At 37.8% G+C, this 20135-nt stretch overlaps 1 protein-coding gene across 2 annotated transcripts in view; it reads right to left on the reverse strand.

Moving 5' to 3' along the window:
- SH3D19 (SH3 domain containing 19) overlaps nt 1-20135 on the reverse strand; it is a 185824-nt gene that overhangs the window by 49009 nt on the left and 116680 nt on the right. The window contains exons 3-5 of one of the 2 annotated variants that reach the window (XM_049632270.1): nt 7560-7600; nt 2869-2909; nt 1501-1543 (exon numbers count right to left, since the gene is read on the reverse strand). In XM_049632270.1, coding sequence (XP_049488227.1) covers nt 1501-1543; nt 2869-2884 — 59 coding nt within the window. In that variant the 5' untranslated portion in view covers nt 2885-2909; nt 7560-7600. The remainder of the gene's footprint in view (nt 1-1500; nt 1544-2868; nt 2910-7559; nt 7601-20135) is intronic. The other variant, XM_049632269.1, reaches the window with a different exon arrangement.

Consider the following 20135-nt stretch of genomic DNA (forward strand, 5'->3'; position numbering starts at 1 on the left):
ACACCAGTGAAGTACAATTGCTTAGTTTTCTGCCATTATAAATTATATACTCAGACACAATACCATATAAAAAGAATATCCTTTCCTCCTCACCCAACTCTACCCCAATTCAAAGTTATCTTTCCTTGTTCACTTCCAGACCGTGACATGTGTGTCTGTGCTCCTGGTCAGTTTTGTATATGAATTTGATCATTAATCTTTAATACTGAGGAGCCACAGTGATTCACCATTTTCTTAATCTGATTCTACATTCTCATGTTTAAACTTAATACTCAACCTGATTTCCTAACTAATACCAACTGTGTGACCCTGGGCAAATGATCAACCTCTCTTAGCCTCAGTTTTCTCATCTAACAAATAGGGATGATGACTGATATCTGCTCTACCTTTCTCTAGCACTCTACAGAAAATAAAAATAAAAATAAAAAGCACTGCTATTATCAAAACTGGGCATATACACACATTCTCATGCTAGCCCATAAAACAGTAGAATCTGCTTATTGATTAAATGTGAATTGCAATACCTAAAAACCCCTGCTTACAACTTTTATTTGAATAATAGGAGTTACTAGTTAATAAATGTTAAGCACTACACATGTAATAATCCTTATGACAGCCTTGAGATAGGTATGATTAGCAGCATTTAAAAAAAAAAACAACTTTATTTTTAAGTAACCTCTACATCCAACATGGGGCTCAAACTTATAACCTTGAGATCAAGAGTTGCATGCTCTACTGACTGAGTCAGCCAGATGCCCCTGATTAGCAACACTTTAAAGATAGGAATACAGAAGCTAGAAAAGGTTGAGCAGCTTGCCCAGGGTCACACAGTGAGAAGGCAATGAAGTCAAAATTTGAACTTGGTTATGTCTGACTCTAAAATCCTCATTTTTCATTACTGTATACTATAGTCTGTAAGAAATGTGAAAGCAGGGTCCCTGTTTTATAAAATTCCACCCATCTATTTATCCACCTGTCCATGCTTCCATCCATTCTACCATCTGTTTGTCTGCCTACTGGTCCTTCCTTTTATCTACTCAGTGACTTCCTCCTTCCTCTTGCCTTCGCTCCAACCAGCCATCCAGCCATTTATCCATTCAGCTATCTATCCAGCCTGACTCTTTCTCTTTCCTTATTGTTCCATTCAATTTTCTATCTTGTCATCCATTTACTTATGCAACATTTACTAAGTAGCTGGGAGGTACAAAGCATTTCTTTGAAGCAGTTACAACAGTGTTTTACATATACCAGTTGCTTAATAAACATTTAAAAACTTAACTTCAGTAAATAATTATTGCCAAAAGAACATTTTGAGGTTTGTATCGCTTCTTCTCCCAGCAAAATTTCCATCATTCAAACTTATAGATTAAATTAGGAAATATACCGATGAAGTAGAACATTGCTTATGTTATACATTGCTTATGAAAGAGAAATATTTAACTTGCTGACAGCACACTTTGATTTCATTAGCAGAATATATGACCTCTGTTATAACCATACCTCCTATCTCGATGAAGCTCGCTCTGAAAAGAAGTCCGAGAAGCTATAGAAGAAAAAAAAAACTGGTATAGTACAAAATCAGTACATTTAATAAAGGTTTACATTTTTATAGGATACATTATTGGAAAAAATTAACTTATACTTGAAATCAATGAAGATGTACGAATTTTAACATCCATAAGTAGAAAAGCAAATCAAAATTATCTTTTTATATGGCATAAAATTATGGTTATATATTTGAATTACATAAGAAAATACAGATTTCAAAAATTCCTGAAAGCACATTCCATGGTTCTGAAAATAATCTGAAGAATGAAAGAGAAAGGAAGATAGCTATTAAACACAAACTGCCTGGTAAGAGCTTTAGGATGATGACATGAATTACAATGGGCAGAAAAAATTTTTATTTTAATCCATATGACTATACTTTTGTCATGTTTATTTACAACTCTATTGCAAAGAAAGTGAAAGGGGTCAAATTTTCATCTATTTTCTAATTTTTCCAGAATTTTATAACGTTTAAATTGTTCTACTACTTAAATTTAAAGAGAATAATAATGTAAAAACTGTTCAAAACACTTTTATAAACATGTTTATAGTACATATTATATACATGCAGCACAGACTTTTCCTTCAAGCTTCAAACTCAAAAAGCTAGATGGCTGACACTTTCTGCAAATTTTATTTTAAAACTAAGTCAAGTCTTAATCATAAGATCTGGAAAATGGTGTCACATATCACACATATGTGTAACGGAACATTATTCCTATTTTCAAGAAGCACATTCTAATGATTCCTTTAAGAAAATCTTTAAACGCTATACTGCAAAGATACGTGTACAAAGGGGAATTTGTTTCAGATCTAAACTATTTCTATCAGTTGCCTTCATATCTCTCCAGTACTCTACATTTTCAGTTGTTCTGATTTGAAAAGGTTGAGGGTATGAATCCTTTCTTTCTTCCTATTAACTTCTGATTCTCCCTGAACAAGCAGGCTGCCAAAGCCAGGCAGCAGGGGGTGGGGATAGAGGTGGGGGGTGGGAAGGAAACCGAGGCTGGAGTTGAGGCTGTGGCAGCTGACCCTCTGCTGGGCTGGCAAAGTGTCTCAGGAGTCCTAGATTCACACCATTAACTGATATGACTGTTACATTTTTATCAAGAGCTAGACCAAGCTGAGATGCATTTTGTCTACTGGAATAAAAGAGGACAGAGAGGCTCAAGCTCTGAGTCGTGCATCTGATTCGTAAGAATGGGTTCATTAAGTCAGAGGCTCACCAAGCGGGCTACAATCACATCACCACCATCACGACAGCCAGAATCAGCGGACACAACACTATCAAAAGACATTATGTTATTGTCACAAACATACCTCTTCCACGGGGCATTTTTGCTGTGCACTATTCATGAGTGCTAAGGGAAAAAAAGAAGGGGTTATAGAAGAGGAAAGGGAGGAAAAAAAGAGTGAACCAGTTGCCTATGCTTTAAAAGGAATTCAGGAACAGGACTGTTCTGCCATTCCACTGTTTTTCCCCAACTCTGCACACTTAGATGGAAAAGAAAACTTGATGTACCAGTTTCAGAGAGTAAAGAAATCTGCTGCGGCAAAGATATATCTGTCCCGACCGGGACATCCACCCACACAACCCCAGTAAAAACAAATCTACCTACAGTTTTTAACAACAATGCAAAAAATAAAGTCTAAAAACTATTTTGCAAAGTCATTCTGCTACTTCAATAGGGATTAATTTTAAAGTATGAACGCAGTACTTAAAAGGCAATCCGGTAGTCTATTGACATTCTCTCAAACCAGTGGTTTTTCACTTGATTCTCCCCCTTCACACCAGCGGTGGTTAGTGACCACTGTTAGCAGAGCGGTCCTCCCATTCTGGAGGTAGCAGGATGAGCAAGAGAAAGTCTCTCAACCTGACTTGCAGATCTCCTCCACATCCTTTGAGAATCACTGCTTTCCTGTCTCCTGCTTTAAATTTTTTTTCCCTCACATTTACTCATCTATGAAATCTCTCTTGATCCTTATAGGATGACTGACACTTTTTGTCAGTGTTGAACAAATTTAGTAGGTACAAACACTTTAGATTTTCATACAGTGTGTCACACTCTTCCTGCTAATTTCTTAACTATCCACTTCCCCTCATTCTCACCTTCCCAGATTACACTGATTTGGTGTAGTTGCTGCCAGGAAAATGCAATTTGCCACCAATGCCCATATAGAGGAACACTTTTCATTTAGTCCCTTCCACAAATTGCATTTCGGATTAAGACCACAAAGTTATCGTATCATTTTACAATGACACAAGAATTATTTTCAAGCTTTTCCAGTTCATATAGTTAAATTCTAAGTACAAAACAAATTCCTACTCAACTGTTTATAAAAGCCTGAGATCTGGATTTGCAATATTAGCACTAATAAAGAATCCTCCTAAATTCCAACAGGATCATAAGCCAAGAAAGAACCTCAGTGATCATCCTACTCCAATCTTACAGATGAGGAGGCTGTGACACAGAGAGGTTAAATGAATTATCCCAGGTCACACAGCCTATTAATGGGAAGGGCTGGGAGTGTTTGTTCCTTGAAGCAGTTTAACTCCTTTTGGAGCTAGGAGAGCTGGATGTTGATCCTAATTCTAAATAACTCAAAATTATTGACTAAATGATGACCAGAAGAAATAAACACATAGAAGGATTATTATATTACAAGCATCCTTGCTATAGTACCACCTTGCCAATGAAAATCACAATAAAAGAAAATAAGTAACTACACTTGTTTGAGACTGGGTATGAGTTAGACATGTCTGACATGGTAACAAGAACATCTGTGGAGTTGAAAGCTCAATGGCCTTGTAGTCAGAAGTCTGGGTTCACATCTCAGGTCTACCTTGTGAAGCCATTTAACCTTTTCTAACTCAGTGACCCTCCATCTGTAAAATGGGGTTAAACATCTACCATGCAGAGCACTGCTTTACAATTTATGTGAACATTTCCCAACTTACAGTATGCAATGAATATTAGCCGAATCTAAACTTCAGAATACAATTTTCTCTCAAAAAGTTAATGAAAGGAAAAGTATGAAATTCCAGATATATCCAACTATAATACTTTCAAGATTTTTACCCACAGTATTTAGGGTTCGTGAGGATGAATGCAAAATGGACCTCAAGGCTTGATTGGAAGGAGTATCATTATGGAAGAATTTAAAATACAACCAGCGAAGGAATATTGCTTTAAAAATGTGATGAAGTCTTTCTCCTTGCCAGAGAAAGATGACTAAGTATGGGAGAGTAAAACAAACATTTCACTGGGTTGGGGAAGACAAAAATTGTTTGCAACTTTTTCTTACAGAATGGGCAAAAAGTGAAAAAGGGGATGACATAATTATTTTTCATTTTGTATTTACACAACAACACATGAGGTTATCTGGTGTCCTTGCCTAAACATCCAGGAATAAACACTACCAGCAACTACTTCTTCAGTGTACGCTAAGTAACTGATATATAAAAATTGAAACACAACTTAGTTTTGTCTTTTTTTAAAGATACCTCAAAGGCAGAGTTCTCCCTTTGTTTCATCTCCTCTGTCCTCTTCGCTATGGCCCTATTTCACCAATTTCCTCTTTTTATGCTCCAGTCTGATCTCTCCACTGATTCCTTCACCATTGCCTGCAAACGTCTCCAAGCTTCCTTATCCTGAACAGTCTATGTTCAAATCTCCTCTCTGCTTGACACTCCTCAGCCCTTCCTTCTTGTGTTTACCACCAAATGCCATGGAAGAGCAGCCTTGCCCTGCTGTCCCAACTTCCACATATTCCATTCATTATTTAAATTGAAGTGTGGCTTCCAACTTCAATGTTCTATTGAAACTGCTCTCTCAGAGGTCACCACTGACCACCTAAGGGCCACATACAATGACCTATTCTCAGCTACCTTTGGCTTGTCATTGCTGCAGCATGAAGAGTTATCTGTGGTTCCCTTATTCTTTAAAAAACCTCCTCTCCCTTGACCTTTAAACACACAGCCATCCCTGGTTTTTGCCCACTCCACCGTAACTGCCCTCTCCTTATGCTTTGTATGGCACAGGGGCCTTAAGGTAAGCAAGATCCATCATGGAGGATCTATGGGGAGTCAGGTACAAATTACAATCCCCAACACAGAAGTCCTAAAACCCAAGAGAGAGGAAAGGTAAGAAGCTAGTAGACAGGACTCAGTCTCTCCTCCTTATTAGCAGGGCAGAGGTTTTTTTTGGGTCATTCATCTTTTGCCCTATGGCTCCTTAAAGGCAGAGCTTGGCCTCAGATGTCACTTCCCAAGATTCTGTCCTTTGTCATCTCTAGCCTGTACGTTTTTCTTGAAGTGTTTAGCTACTGCTGGGTTTTGCCTTGATTACCCCAAATTATATCTCCAGCAAAATATTCTTGCCTAAATTCCAGACCCTAATTTTCTTTTTAAATTCTCTCTGTACCCTGTCTTCTCCACATACCCACCACTTCAAAGTGTTCTAAGGCATGAATTTTTAATTTTCATATCTGAAGTCCCTCCAAAATACACTGGCATTCCCACATCTTTATAATTCACCACCAACAAAAATAAAATGTGAGAAATGTGGAATATCTTTCTGTATTGCCACCTTACAAAATCTGCACAGCAATGGTTCAAATGTATGCTCTTTAGAACCTGTAGATATTCTAAATTTATACTAAATATTACAAATTATGTTTCTAAAACTATGATACATTCTCCTCAGGTGGTGACCTCAGCTCAAACAATGCAAAGAACATCTAAAAATCCCTTTCTTATGGGCAACTTCATTAAGAATGGAATTGAAACAAGTTCTACCACTTGTCAACTGCAAATCCAACAGGAAGAGATGGGCCTCAGCAGATACTATTTTATTATCCCATCAGCAAGAAGGAGGGTTTTCCTTCTCCCTAGCAAAAGCCCAGCCATAACTCAGCCAGTAAGAAGCCACTATATTTTTTACTCCTTAGCTTACTCCCATGGGCTTTTTGTTTATAACAGCCTTCCCATCTCTCCACCTTTTCTCTATAAAAGAATGTTCCTGTCCTTTGTTCTGAAGACTTGCCTATGGTTTTGCTATAGTTTGCGGGTCCTGGATTACAATTCTCTGCTATTCTTGAACAAATTCATTTTTGCTGGTTAAAAAAAAAAATCCCTTCCTTATCTCTGTTTGTAATAGGTAGTCCATGTTCTATTTGAAAAGGGAAATTTGCAGAGACCTATGTTAAAAAGCTTATTAAAATTTTACACCAAGAGCAAGTTTTAACCAACAGGGTTGGTAAAGCTTTAACCAAGAGGTAAGGATGAAAGTACGAATGTACCATTTTGGAGAGAATTCTATTATGGCACTTCTATCTTGTATGTGGAAGTGAGCCAATCTCCACAGGCATTTATATCGTTACTTAAAAACACTGTGGAGAGGTGCCTGGGTGGCTCAGTTGGTTAAGCGCCTGACTCTTGATTTTGGCTCAGGTCATAATTTCATGATTTGTGGGATCGAGCCCACATCTGGCTCTATGCTGACAGCATGGAGCCTGCTTGGGATTCTCTCTCTCTCTCTCTCTCTCTCTCTCTCTGCCCCTCCTTGGCGCTCTCTCTCTCTCTCTCTCTCTCTCTCTCTCTCTCAAAATAAATAAATGATAAAAACACTATGGAAGCAAATGAATCAAAAAGGACAGGGTTTGATATATTTTTTTGCATCCATCAGATGTCTCTACCTATGGAAAATGGTTACATAAAATTTATATTAGATCATAAAAATTGAATAGATTATCCAGATTTTTAAAAAGTTTAGTTATAATAAGAGAAAAAATATTATTCTGAGGAACTGGCTTATCAATAAATGAAAGTTGAAAAGAAAGCTGAAAAACTAGCTGCTTGTCTGAAATGGTTTGTTACTCCTCAGAAGAAGTGAAAAGCTACTTTTTTGGATTCTTTGTAAGATTTATCAAATACAGTAACTTGCTGGAAATCTAGACCATCATTTAAAATATCACAGAGGAAAATACAGAGCAGGAAAAACCAAACTTACATCTCTTGATTACCGCTCTAATGGATGACAAGGGTCCTTGGCTAGAAAAAGAAAGAGAAAAAAACATTATGTATTCATTAATCCTTTTGAAGAAGAATCATTCATAATGCCAGGTCATTTCTGGGACTCAATATGGCATCAAGCAGCAAGTTTGACGTATTAGTTTCTGGTTTATCTTCTTTACAAAACATAAATTAAAAAAAATTTTTAAATTGCCTTTGCCATAAAATGTTTTATGGGAAATGAGAAGGCTGGTGAAGTATATCTGCAGTGTAAATAAAAATCTGCCTTAAAATTGCTTTCATAGCTACCTACACAGTGCATCTTCCAGTGAAATTGTGGACAGTGCTTGAAGTCAGGCAGCAATTACATGGTACTCAAAAGAATTCTGACCCTCCTTTATCCGTTTTGGTGTTTGACAGTGAATTCCTATCTTCTTATCTCAGATCAAAATATATCATTTTTATAGTAATTTGACCCAAGGATTAACAGCATTTCTTCCTAAGATTAGATTTAAAACATCACCACCTAAAAATAAGTCTTCCGTTGCTTTGAGTTTTCCTCAGTGTCTGGTTGGTCCTTGGTATCTCTGACTATGTGACTTTGCCAAGTCACAGAAATGCTTATGAGCCTTTGTTCATTCACTAGTCAAAACCATCTAGTTGCAAAGGTTTATACCACTAGTTTGTAAGACTGTTTTTTTTCTCATCTTTATTCAAACCAGTTGGACTAATCCCAGTTGGAATAATTTAGGAAAAATATACAAACCTAAAAAATTAATGATAGGATTTAGGAAAAAAAAGCCTTCTTGTTTATAAAATTCTTCACTTTGTTTCTGAATGCTCTTAACATTTAGGCTTATTTTTGATTAATAAATTTATGCTGATGGTAATCTGTATAAATCCTCTTGCTGTTTCTTTTTTAATTTTTTTTTTTTAACGTTTATTTATTTTTGAGACAGAGAGAGACAGAGCATGAACAGGGGAGGGGCAGAGAGAGAGGGAGACACAGAATCGGAAGCAGGTTCCAGGCTCTAAGCCATCAGCCCAGAGCCTGATGCAGGGCTCCAACTCACGGACCGTGAGATCGTGACCTGAGCTGAAGTCGGAGGCTTAACCAACTGAGCCACCCAGGTGCCCCATCTCTTGCTGTTTCTTAAGTAGATAAGATAATACTTCAGGAAGCTACAATAACGTATCAGTTCATTATATGGGAGGGACACTTTAAGAATATACTATTCTGCCAGACCCCCACTCCCCCCAAATTAAGCAAGAGGAGATCTCCAAGGCTTATGAAAGTAGGACAATAATATAAAAACATAAGTGTTTTCAGGGCGCCTCGGTGGCTCAGTTGGTTGAGCATCAACTTCAGCTTAGGTCATGATCTCATGGTTCTTGGGTTCAAGCCCTGCATCGGGCTCTGTGCTGACAGCTCAAAGCCCGGATCCTGCTTCAGATTCTCTGTCTCCCTCTCTCTCTGCCCCTCACCCACTTGTGCTCTGTCTCTCAAAAATAAATTTTAAAAAACGTTGAAAAAGTTAAACATAAAAAATGTTTTCAGCAATACTGATTTATTGTGCTAATTAGATTTTAAAAAAATTCAAGTATAATTAACATACTGCTATAGTAGTTTCAGGTGAACAACATAATACTTCAACAATTCTGCACATTATTCAGTGCTCATCATGGTAAGTGTACTCTTAATCCCCTTCACTGTTTCACCCATCCTCTGACCCACCTCCCTTCTGGCAACTACCAGTTTGTTCTCTGTGTTTAAGAATCGGTTTTTTGTTTTCTCTTCTTTTCTTGGTTTTGTTTAAGTCCACATATGAGTGAAATCATATGGAATTTGTCTTTCTCTGACTGACTTAAAATCTTAGCATTATACCCTCTAGATCCATCCACGTTAGTTGGGTAAGCAATGCTCATTTTTAAAACCAGTTCTTGAAGGCTTGTGTAAACAACTACTTGAAAAAAAATTAGTATAACATAGAAGAGATTAACAGTACTAAAATGCAAATAGGTTGACTGAGGGTTGTAGGAGAAACTTCTGGATGCAAAAGTGGAGAGACTGTATAAAGTAATTAATAGAATCAAAATCAGTACCTAGAGGCAGGGCCAAGAAAGTCAAAATTCCATGTGTATGTCCAGGCAGAGCATGTGGAGTGTCTACATCATTATCTCCTTGCTCATTACCACTGATTTGGTATAATGTTGTTATTATTTACCAGTTTGCTGTTACCTTTGTGAAGGAGGAAGGTGTACTGATTGGAGTGGAACATGGGGGTGTCTGGGTCAAACCGTCCCCCTCCCAAAAAGGACACGTTGAAATCTAACCTCAGAAAATAACCTTTTTTTGGAAATAGGTTCCTTACAGATGTAATTAGTTAAGATGAGGTCATACAGGACTAGAATGGTCCCCTAATCCAATATGACTGCTATCCTTAGAAGGAAACCATGTGAAGACAGAGACACACAGGAAAGGCACCATGTGACAATGAGGCAGAGACCTGCAATGATGCAGCTGCAAGCCAAGAAAGCCAAAGATTGCCCACAGACCACCAGAAGATAGCAAGAGGCAAGGAAGGATTCCCCTATGGATTTCAGAGGGAGCGTGGCCCTGATGACATCTTGCTTTTAGACTTCTAACCTCCGGAATCGCGAAACAATAAATTTCTGTTGTTTTAAGTCACCCAGTTTGTGGCACTTATTATGGCAGCCCTAGAAAACGCACACGTGGGGTCTTCTGGGGGCTGAGTAGATGTGATAATTAATTGAGCTGTACCTTTCGTGTATGTATGTTACACTTCGATAAAAAGTTGGGGGGCTTATGGGGGTGGCAGAAACCTTGGCACAAAATAATTTTGACTGAGGTCAGCCAAGGTTCTATAATTCTTAAGATTTATAAGCATCATGCTTAGGCTAATTCCATAAACCAGCCGGCCAGCCAGGCAGCTAGCCAACTAACCAATCAGTATCTTAATGTCTAAAACAGCATTTTCCAAACTGTAAAATTCTCCTTTCTAGGTTAACAGGTTTTGTGGTAGGGAAAATAAAGGAGGCCTGTGGTCAAATACATCTCCGTGGGAAGCAGTTTTGGGAGATGCTGGTGTAACTTCCTGGCTGTGTAGTGCATACAATTTCTGTATCTCAAGTGTAGCTATGGATGCAAAAGATGTCTCTTTTTCTCCACCTTTATGTAGAGCAAAGGCTACAGTGAAGGTACCACTCAGTAGTCTTAACAGAAAACCTCATGGGAGTTATTCCTCAGCATAAGCTCAGGTTCATGTCTTAGCTGGGAACCTCCAGGAAGGATGGCCACTATGGGACAGTAGACATGGCCATAGAATCACTGATCAGAGGAGGAAGCAGTAGAGCCCAGTGGTTGAGAGAGCTGGTTCCAAAGTCCCATTGTTCATACGTACTCCTGGTGCCTCTACTTGTTAGGTGGTGTAGCTGTGTGCAAATTACTTAGCTTCTCTTCGTGTTTTTTCATGTATAAAATCAGGAATAACTTAACTCCCTCATGAGGTTGTTGTGGAGAATAAGAGGGAAAATCCACTAAAGCATCTTACACTGGCCCTGGAATGAAGTGTGTGTTCAATAATACACTATTGTTATTGCTGCGATTATAATTACTGATGTTTTTTTGTTATCTTAAGGGACATCACAAAACATCTGACAACACATACAACCCTTGACAGGTTTCCATGTTGGGGTGTGATATCACATAGTTTTTATATTTTTCAATTATTTTTTTCTTTGTGATTACTTTGCTCCCCTCTGGTTTCTGTTATTGCAAGAGAGCCTAAGCCTATGCCACTCCATGGCAAAACAAAGGACTGCCAAATGGCATCTTCCCTCCATTCTAAATGTATGAGTCTATGTGCTGGCCCTTGACAGAGTTGACCCAGAACTTCTGCCTTCTGCTCTTCAAGTGCTGCGGCCCCTATCATCAGGTACCTTTGTTTTCCAGAGGGCAGATAAAACCACTCCTGACATGTAACAGTCAAAGACCCACCAGGAGGGAAATGAAGGGTTAGGGGAAGTAAATGGCTTTCAGATTCTGTGAGAAGAACCAAAAGCTGAGGTCAAGACAAAGTAGTGTCAGGTCTAATTCCTGATGATTTATATTCCTCTGGGACTTTGGGGGAGTATCCAGCCATTCAGAGTCCCTTTCTATCCTTTCTTCCCACTCTTTTACAATAAGCCCTTAGGCTGTGTTGTAAGGTAACTGTCTACTACTGCATTTGCACATAGCCTTAATTAATGTTAAAGTGCTTTTAAGAAAGAAAATTGCATCTTAAGAGATTCTTAACCTGGGGTGCCTAGGTGGCTCAGTCGGTGGCTCAGTGTCCGACTTTGGCTCAGGTCATGATCTCATGGTTTGTGAGTTTGGGTCCTGTCTCAGGTTCTGTGCTATTAGCACAAAGCCTGATGCCTGCTTTAGATTCTGTGTCTCTCGCTCGCTCTCTCTCTGCCCCTCCCCCACTTACACTATCTCTCTCTCAAAAATAAATAAACATTAAAAAAATTAAAAAAGGAGATTCTTAACCTAATGAAATTAATTTCTAATGATAAGATTTCAGCAATGAAGATGATAATGAAAACTGCTATCATTACATGTGCCCAAACACATTGATCTTTTTTTACAAACGAACAAAATAAGGCTTAGAGGTTAGGTATCCTGTCTGCAGTCACACAGCTGCTAGTGACAGAATCAGCTGTGAATAGTACCATCCGATTACAGTCAAGTCTATAGTTCTTGCTTGAGTGGATAGGCAAAGGTACCTAGATGCTTTTCAAAGTTCACTATATAGGCAAGTACCCTCAAGCATAAAGCTAATTCAAAAAATTTCACAATAGAATCTCATCCAGATTTTGCAGATGCAGGAGAAAACAGAGGTTACTAGTTTTGATACTGTCAAAAACAGCAACAACAAAGCAAATCATGATAGTCATTCTTAATCTCACCTAAGAAAATCCAACCTCTCTTTTTATTTTGGATCATGTTTTATTTATCATTCTGAAATATTCTAAAAAATATTAATACAACTTTCAAAGCAACAGCTTGTTTCCAAGTTTTAAATAATTTCCCCTGCCCTCCTCTTTGGCAAGGAAAAACTTTTCACAAACCAGTAAATGAAGTTTCTGAATGTGGCTAGTTTGGTACACAAATCAGAATGCCTCCAAGTGCCCATCATCGCCACCACATCTGGTTTTGGAGTTCCTTCTCTGTGCAGGGGCAACTGAATATATTTTCAAAATACACTGTAAAAACCCTCAATTAAAGTACCAGTCGGTATATGATTAAAGTACCAGTCGGTAAGGTCATTAGCTTGACAAAGGGTAAAGCTAGTGTGACCTAGAGGTGTAGCCCTCTGATTAAGCTGATAAACCTGCCAGTGAACATAAAATTTATCTCTTTATACCATCTTCTCCAAAGGCTCTCAACATTTGGATTCATTTCCATTTCCTAGCAGAAAGGTTTAATCAGACTGGTGTGATTTTTGCAGGTTGGAAGAGGTATTCTGGCTCATTCATTCTCACACAACCAATGCTTATTACATATGTAGTATGTAATATTTTACACACACACACACACACACACACACACACACACAGCACTAGGAATGCCTTGAAAGCATAGACTCCTCTCAGTGAGAAAGACAAATATTGCAACTGCCTTTCTATTAACACTATGCAAGGGTAGGCACAACGTGCTATGGATGCAAAGAAGGCATATATCACTCGATCTTGGAGTCTAAGGAAAAGCTTCAAAAATGTCACATGTGTACTGACTGAGACAGAAGAATGTGTGGGAAGAAAGGGTCTGTATAGGGAGCATCAGGCAGTATGTACAAAAGACTATGTATGAGGGGACAGTTGAGCACAGCATACAAGGAAGTCATGGTAAGACATAAGAAAGGACTGGAACTCAAATGCCATGCCAAAGTGAGAAGATGCTAGAGAGGGAAGTATTAGTGCCAGGCATCACCAGCCAGATTAAACACTAAGAATCTATGGGGCAAGGATAGGACGGCAACGTATCTCAAAAGCAAGTAAGAATTAAGAATTTATCTGGGATATCTCCTTAGAACAAGCATTGTTAACTGTAGTTGGTCTGTATGTTCAAACCATGGTATTTGCCTGTCTTTAATAAAAACATTTATGAATAAACCCTGGACTGTCAATATTCGGTTTGAAAACTGTGGGCAGATCCACATTTTTAGGAACTACATATATTGGTGATAGGCTTGGTACACTAATATTTGATGAGATACATAATGAGTGGAGGTCGGAAAGAAAAGATAAGAGAGAGAGGTGAGCAAGTGGAAGTTTTTGGAAGTGCTGTAAAGGTAACAGAGAAGTCCAGGGTGTCTTATTTATGCAGGCAATTATTCATCTATGGAGCTCTCACTACGTACCTGGCATTATACCACAAATTGGGGCACCAATATGAATATACAACCTCTGCCCTCAAGAGGTATGCAGTCACATTGACAAGATCTATAAATAAAAGTTAAAAAAAAAAAAGAATGTGAAAAAATGTTTCACAAGGTATTACGAGACCTTGGGATAGGGGTGTCTAAATTTAGTTCTAGGAGAGTTGAAAAAAACACAGAGCTGATGCTTGAAGAGAGCTAATGTAAGTTCTTGTCATTGGCACTACTGGCATTTGTTAAAGACGAGGGCTTGTCCTATTTATTATAGGATGATTAGCAGCATCCCCAGCCACTACCTACTAGATACCAAAAGCATACTTCTTCCCACCCACTGCCAGCTGTGACAACCCAAAATATCTCCAGACATTGCCACCTATCCTCTGGGAAGGCAGGAGTGAGGGAGGAACTGCCCTCACTTAAGAACCACTAAGTTAGTGACAACAAAACAGAGTGATAGGATTTATATGGATGGGAAAGAAGATGACTTTGTCATTACTGGTTGCCAAGTTGGTGGTAGCAGTAGTGGGATAAAATTGGGGGCTACATATAAAAGAATGAAACAAAGGCAATGAGAAGGAAAGAAGAAAAAAGTAAAAGAAATTTCTAGCACCAATAACAGTTTGAGAAAAGTGGTACTATGGCTCTACTAGGTGGAAAAACAAAACGAGTCTTTCTACGAAAGAACATACGAAGCCAGTCATTCTATGAAAAAAAAAAAAAACCTTTTAAAGTCAGCTGTTTATAAATCAAGGATTACCTGCACTTAAAAAAATGATACTTATTTTAGGACTCCAATAAACAAGTCTTTGACTTACTGCATTTCAAAAAAACAAAACAAGACAAAACACCCAAAATCAAAAAACCTTACATATACTTTTATAAACAAAAAAAGCCTTGGATCGACCTTGATTTGCTTCTCAAAACAGAAAGCAATAATGTTATATAATAACAAATACAGTAAAACCTTGGTTTGTGAGCATAATTTGTTCTGGAAACATGCTTGCAATCCAAAGCACTTGTATATCAAAGTGAATTTCAAGAACCACTGGCTCACTTGTGATCATGTGACATTCAGTGTCACATACTACTTGTATTGCAAGACATCACTCATTTATCAACTTAAAATTGATTAGAAATGTTTGCTCGTCTTGCAGATCACTCGCAGAAAAAGTTACTTGCAATCCGAGGTTTTACCTTACTTGTGTTTTCATCTTGGGTATCTGTCAAACTTTTAATAGCCTATACTACCTGCTAAAATAAGGTATTATTATGTAATGGGAGACGAAAGTATGAATTAGTAAATGATATTGTGCTACAGAGACAAATATAAGGCTATAATGCCATTTTAATAATGTCTAAATTAAGATCATCATCATAATATGTAGAGCCATATCTGACAAACTGTAGGAAATGAAAAAGAATAAATGTATTACTTAAAACTAATGAAAACAAATTACCTATTCTTTCTAAAATTCTGATGAACCTCCATAGTTCGAAATTTGGGTATATACTAAGGGGGTGAATCCCTTCTGAAGAAGCAGAGAATAAAGATTAGTGAGAAAAAAATAATTCAAATCCAACCAGAATGGCTTTTGCTAAAGCTAAAAATTGTAACAAAACTACAAAATATTTCTATTAATATTCTGAAAGCTTTAGGGAAAAAGTTGTAAGAGTTCTGATTTCACTTTCTTATCACCATTGACAGCTCAATTATAATAATTAAGATCTGTAATACAACATCAAGTTACACTGGGTATTTTTCTACTTAATATTTTTCAAAGACAAGCAAAACAAATGTGCTACCTTTATCTACACAGTTTCAGGACAAAGAAAGCCCATACATATTTAAATGAGTTTTCATTAACACATTCTACCCATTATACATTTGTAAAATGAGTTCTATTAACAGTCATATCTGTGAGTATAGAGAATATGGAGGATGACCTGTAGAGAAAAAGCAAATAGGATATATGATGTACCTACTGGGGCATCATGATTGTAGTGGGAAGAATACAGAATCTGAAACCAGCCAGAGACCTGCTTTCCTATTTCTAATTTATTTATTTGCTGGAATTGTTTCCTCTGTAATGTAAGAATACTAATGTCAATCTTTTTACTTGTTACTAATATTGAATGAAAAAAACTACATAAAATATACAGTACAGCACTTAGCACATATAAAAGTCTCAATGGGGCATCTGGGTGGTTCGGTTGGTTGGGCGTCCGACTTCAGCTCAGGTCATGATCTTGCAGTCTGTGAGTTCAGGACCTGCATCAGGCTCTATGCTGAGAGCTCAGAGCCTGGAGCCTGCTTTGGATTCTGTCTCCCTCTCTCTCTGCCCCTCCCAGCTCGCACTTTGTCTCTCTTTCTCTCAAAAATAAAAAAAAATAATAAAAAACATTATATATAAAGTCTCAAAATGTTAGTTACATTTCCTACCCTATTTTCCAATACACAAATGTGTATAGTTCATAATTATATAAGGCTGAAATTTTTGGAACTATCCTGCCAACACCAGTTGAGTTGCCCTATACTTATCATAATTGTACCTTATAAACTCAAATAATTGACCATTTGCATTTCAGTTGCAATTAATATTCACTACTTACAACCTTTCTGAGTTTCACAATGCATACTTCTCATATACCTAATCTCCTACCAAGACTAAGCAATAACAAAGTCAAGAGAATAAAACAAACGGACAAGCTTTTGTGAGCACTGTATTATCCCTACTGAGAACACAGACTTCTCTTCCTTTCCATCACCCTTCCCATGATGCTTTTCACAAAATGGATGTAGTGATCAGTAGCTCTGAAGAATTTCATATTTCTTTAGCCCTATTAAAAAAAAAATCCCACGGGGGCACCTGGGTGGGTCAGTCGGTTAAGCGGCCGACTTCGGCTCAGGTCATGATCTCACGGTCTGTGAGTTCGAGCCCCGCGTCGGGCTCTGTTCTGACAGCTCAGAGCCTGGAGCCTGTTTCAGATTCTGTGTCTCCCTCTCTCTGACCCTCCCCTGTTCATGCTCTGTCTCTCTCTGTCTCAAAAATAAATAAATGTTAAAAAAAAAAAATCCCATGAAAAATTTCACAGATCCTGGAAAAAGCCTTCAACTCTACTATTAATAACAACAGTACATTTAAAATTAGAACATATTGCCCTGTCCTTCCCAATTCTTAAAGTTGTTTTCTCTGTTGTTGATTTTCCCCCCCAGTACATGCATGTCTTGACTTCCTATTTAGACTGCAAACTTCTCAAAGAAAGAGACTGGTTTTTACTCATTTTTATAGTACAACTCAGTGGAATTGCAGTAAGTGCTCACTACTACAGTGAACTCAATCCTACCCCTAGAGAGAAACAAATATAATTTAAATAGTAGAAGTGACTCCACCTACAATTTACTTAATAAGCAAATACCCCACCAAATAATTTTGCTGCTGGTTTAGTTCTGTTGATCTCTATTCCCAGTTATATCTTGCTGATGTTCACCTTGCTAAGACTGTCTGGGTCTAATATTTAAAAATAGCTATTTTGGGGGGCACCTGGGTGGCTAAGTCAGTTAAGCATCCAACTTTGGCTCAAGTCATGATCTCACAGTTCATGAGTTGGAGCCCCATATCAGCTCTCTGTTGTCAGCACAGAGCCCTCTTCAGATCCTCTCTCCCTCTTTCTCTGCCCCTCCCCTGTTCTCATTCTCTCTCAAAAATAAATATTGGGGTACCTGGATGGCTCAGTCAGCTGAGTGTCCGACTTCAGCTCAGGTCATGATCTCATGGTTCGTGGGTTCAAGTCCCACATTGGGCTCTCTGCTGACAGCTCAGAGCCTGGAGCCTGCTTCTGATTCTGTGTCTCCCTCTCTCTCTGCCCCTCCCCTGTTCATGCTCTGTCTCTCGGCAATAAATAAATGTTAAAAAATAAATAAATAAACAAACAGGTATTTTTCATGCCAAATGTCACCTTGATGAGCATCTGGTGCTCAACAAAGGGTAGTACTCTTCTAATAGTAGACAGAAAACTGGCCAGATTTACCTTATTAAGGAATGGTACATTAGACTCCAACATGGCACCTAATTTGGCAATAAGTATCAATTAATGCAGTTTCAGGGGTAATTCTGCCTATTCACAGTTTTTCATTGTACTCTATCTTTAGAACTATCTCTATTAGTTAAGCCCCTGCTAATTCCCAAATAATAAGCAGCACAAACTCCTCACTGGTGTGCTAAATTTAAAACTATGTATAATATACAATAACATATAGTGATGTTAATCAGACAGGATATATCTAAGTGGGTTATTGTATATGATGTAGAACAAGTACAACTTATTTTGAGAAGAGATATAGGATACAATGTCTACTCAACACCCAAGAAAGGTGGTAATTACTGTAATGTCATAACAAAATCTTTAACCTTGTCAAATGTGAATGCAGAGAAGTTGAAAACTAATGGTCTAAAGTATAACTCTGTTCAATAAACACCTACTGAATGAACCAAGGAATTAATAACCAAAATATATTTTTTCTAGGGTTATATCTTTCCTCCACAGTCTACCTAAAATGATCTGTAGAAAGAGTTTAACAGAAAACCTAGAAAGACAAAAATGGCTAAAATCTAATTCTCTCTTTTCTGGATATACAGCAATATAGGAAGATTAAATTTTATGATGAAAAGTTATTTGTTAGTAAAAGGCAAAAATACGATAGCACTGTTCCAAAGGGGTGCCCATTACATGCCAGGAAAAAGTGAGGGGAATAAGAAAATATTAGACAAGTGTAAGGCAGTTTCAGTTTGAAACATCCACAACATCCAGAGACTGATCATGTTTTGTTTTATTAGTTGGTTATTTCTGTATTTTTGACCAAAACACAAACATTCACTTAACTGTTAAGAGTTAATCTTAATTTTCAATCAAGAAATTTAATGGTTATGCTATTCCAAGTATTATGCTAAGTACCAAAGAAACTAAGATACCAAAGAAACAAGATCAACTAGGACAACCCTGTCTATAAGATGCTCATAGTTTATGGACTTCAAGCTGTATTGCAAAGCTGTAATCATCAAGACAGTATGGTACTGGCACAAGAACAGGCACTCAGATCAATGGAACAGAACAGAGAACCCAGAAGTGGACCCACAAACGTATGGCCAACTAATCTTTGACAAAGCAGGAAAGAATATCCAATCCAATGGAATAAAGATAGTCTCTTCAGCAAGTGATGCTGGGAAAAGTGGACAGCAACATGCAGAAAAATGAACCTGGACCATTTTCTTACACCATACACAAAAATAAACTCAAAATGGATGAAACACCTAAATGTAAGGCAGGAAGCCATCAAACTCCTCAAGGAGAAAGCAGGCAAAAACCTCTTTGAGCTTGGCCGCAGCAACTTCTTACTCAACACGTCTCCAGAGGCAAGGGAAACAAAAGCAAAAATGAACTATTGGGACCTCACCAAAATAAAAAGCTTCTGCACAGCGAAGGAAACCATAAGCAAAACTAAAAGGCAACTGACAGAATGGGAGAAGATATTTGCAAATGACATATCAGATAAAGGGTTAGTATCCAAAATCTATAAAGAACTTATCAAACTCAACACCCAAAAAACAAATAATCAGTGAAGAAATGGGCAAAAGACATGAATAGACACTTCTCCAGAGAAGACATCCAGATGGCCAACTGACACATGAAAAAATGCTCAACATCACTCACCATCAGGGAAATACAAATCAAAACCACAATAAGATACCACCTCACAGCTGTCGGAATGGCTAACATTAACAACTCAGGCAACAACAGATGTTGACGAGGATGTGGAGAAAGAGGATCTCCTACTGCTGGTAGGAACGCAAGCTGGTGCAGCCACTCTGGAAAACAGTATGGAGATTCCTCAAAAAATTAAAAATAGAACTACCCTACGACCCAGCAATTGTACTACTAGGTATTTATCCAAGGGATACAGGTATGCTGTTTCGAAGGGGCACATGCACCCCAATGTTTATAGCAGCACTATCAACAATAGCCAAAGCATGCAAAGAGCCCAAATGTCCATTGATGAATGAATGGATAAAGAAGATGTGGTGTGTATATATATATATATATATATATATATATATATATATATATATATAAAA

The sequence above is a fragment of the Panthera uncia genome, chromosome B1 (assembly GCF_023721935.1).
Source record: "Panthera uncia isolate 11264 chromosome B1, Puncia_PCG_1.0, whole genome shotgun sequence".
NCBI classification, from domain to species: Eukaryota; Metazoa; Chordata; class Mammalia; order Carnivora; family Felidae; genus Panthera; species Panthera uncia.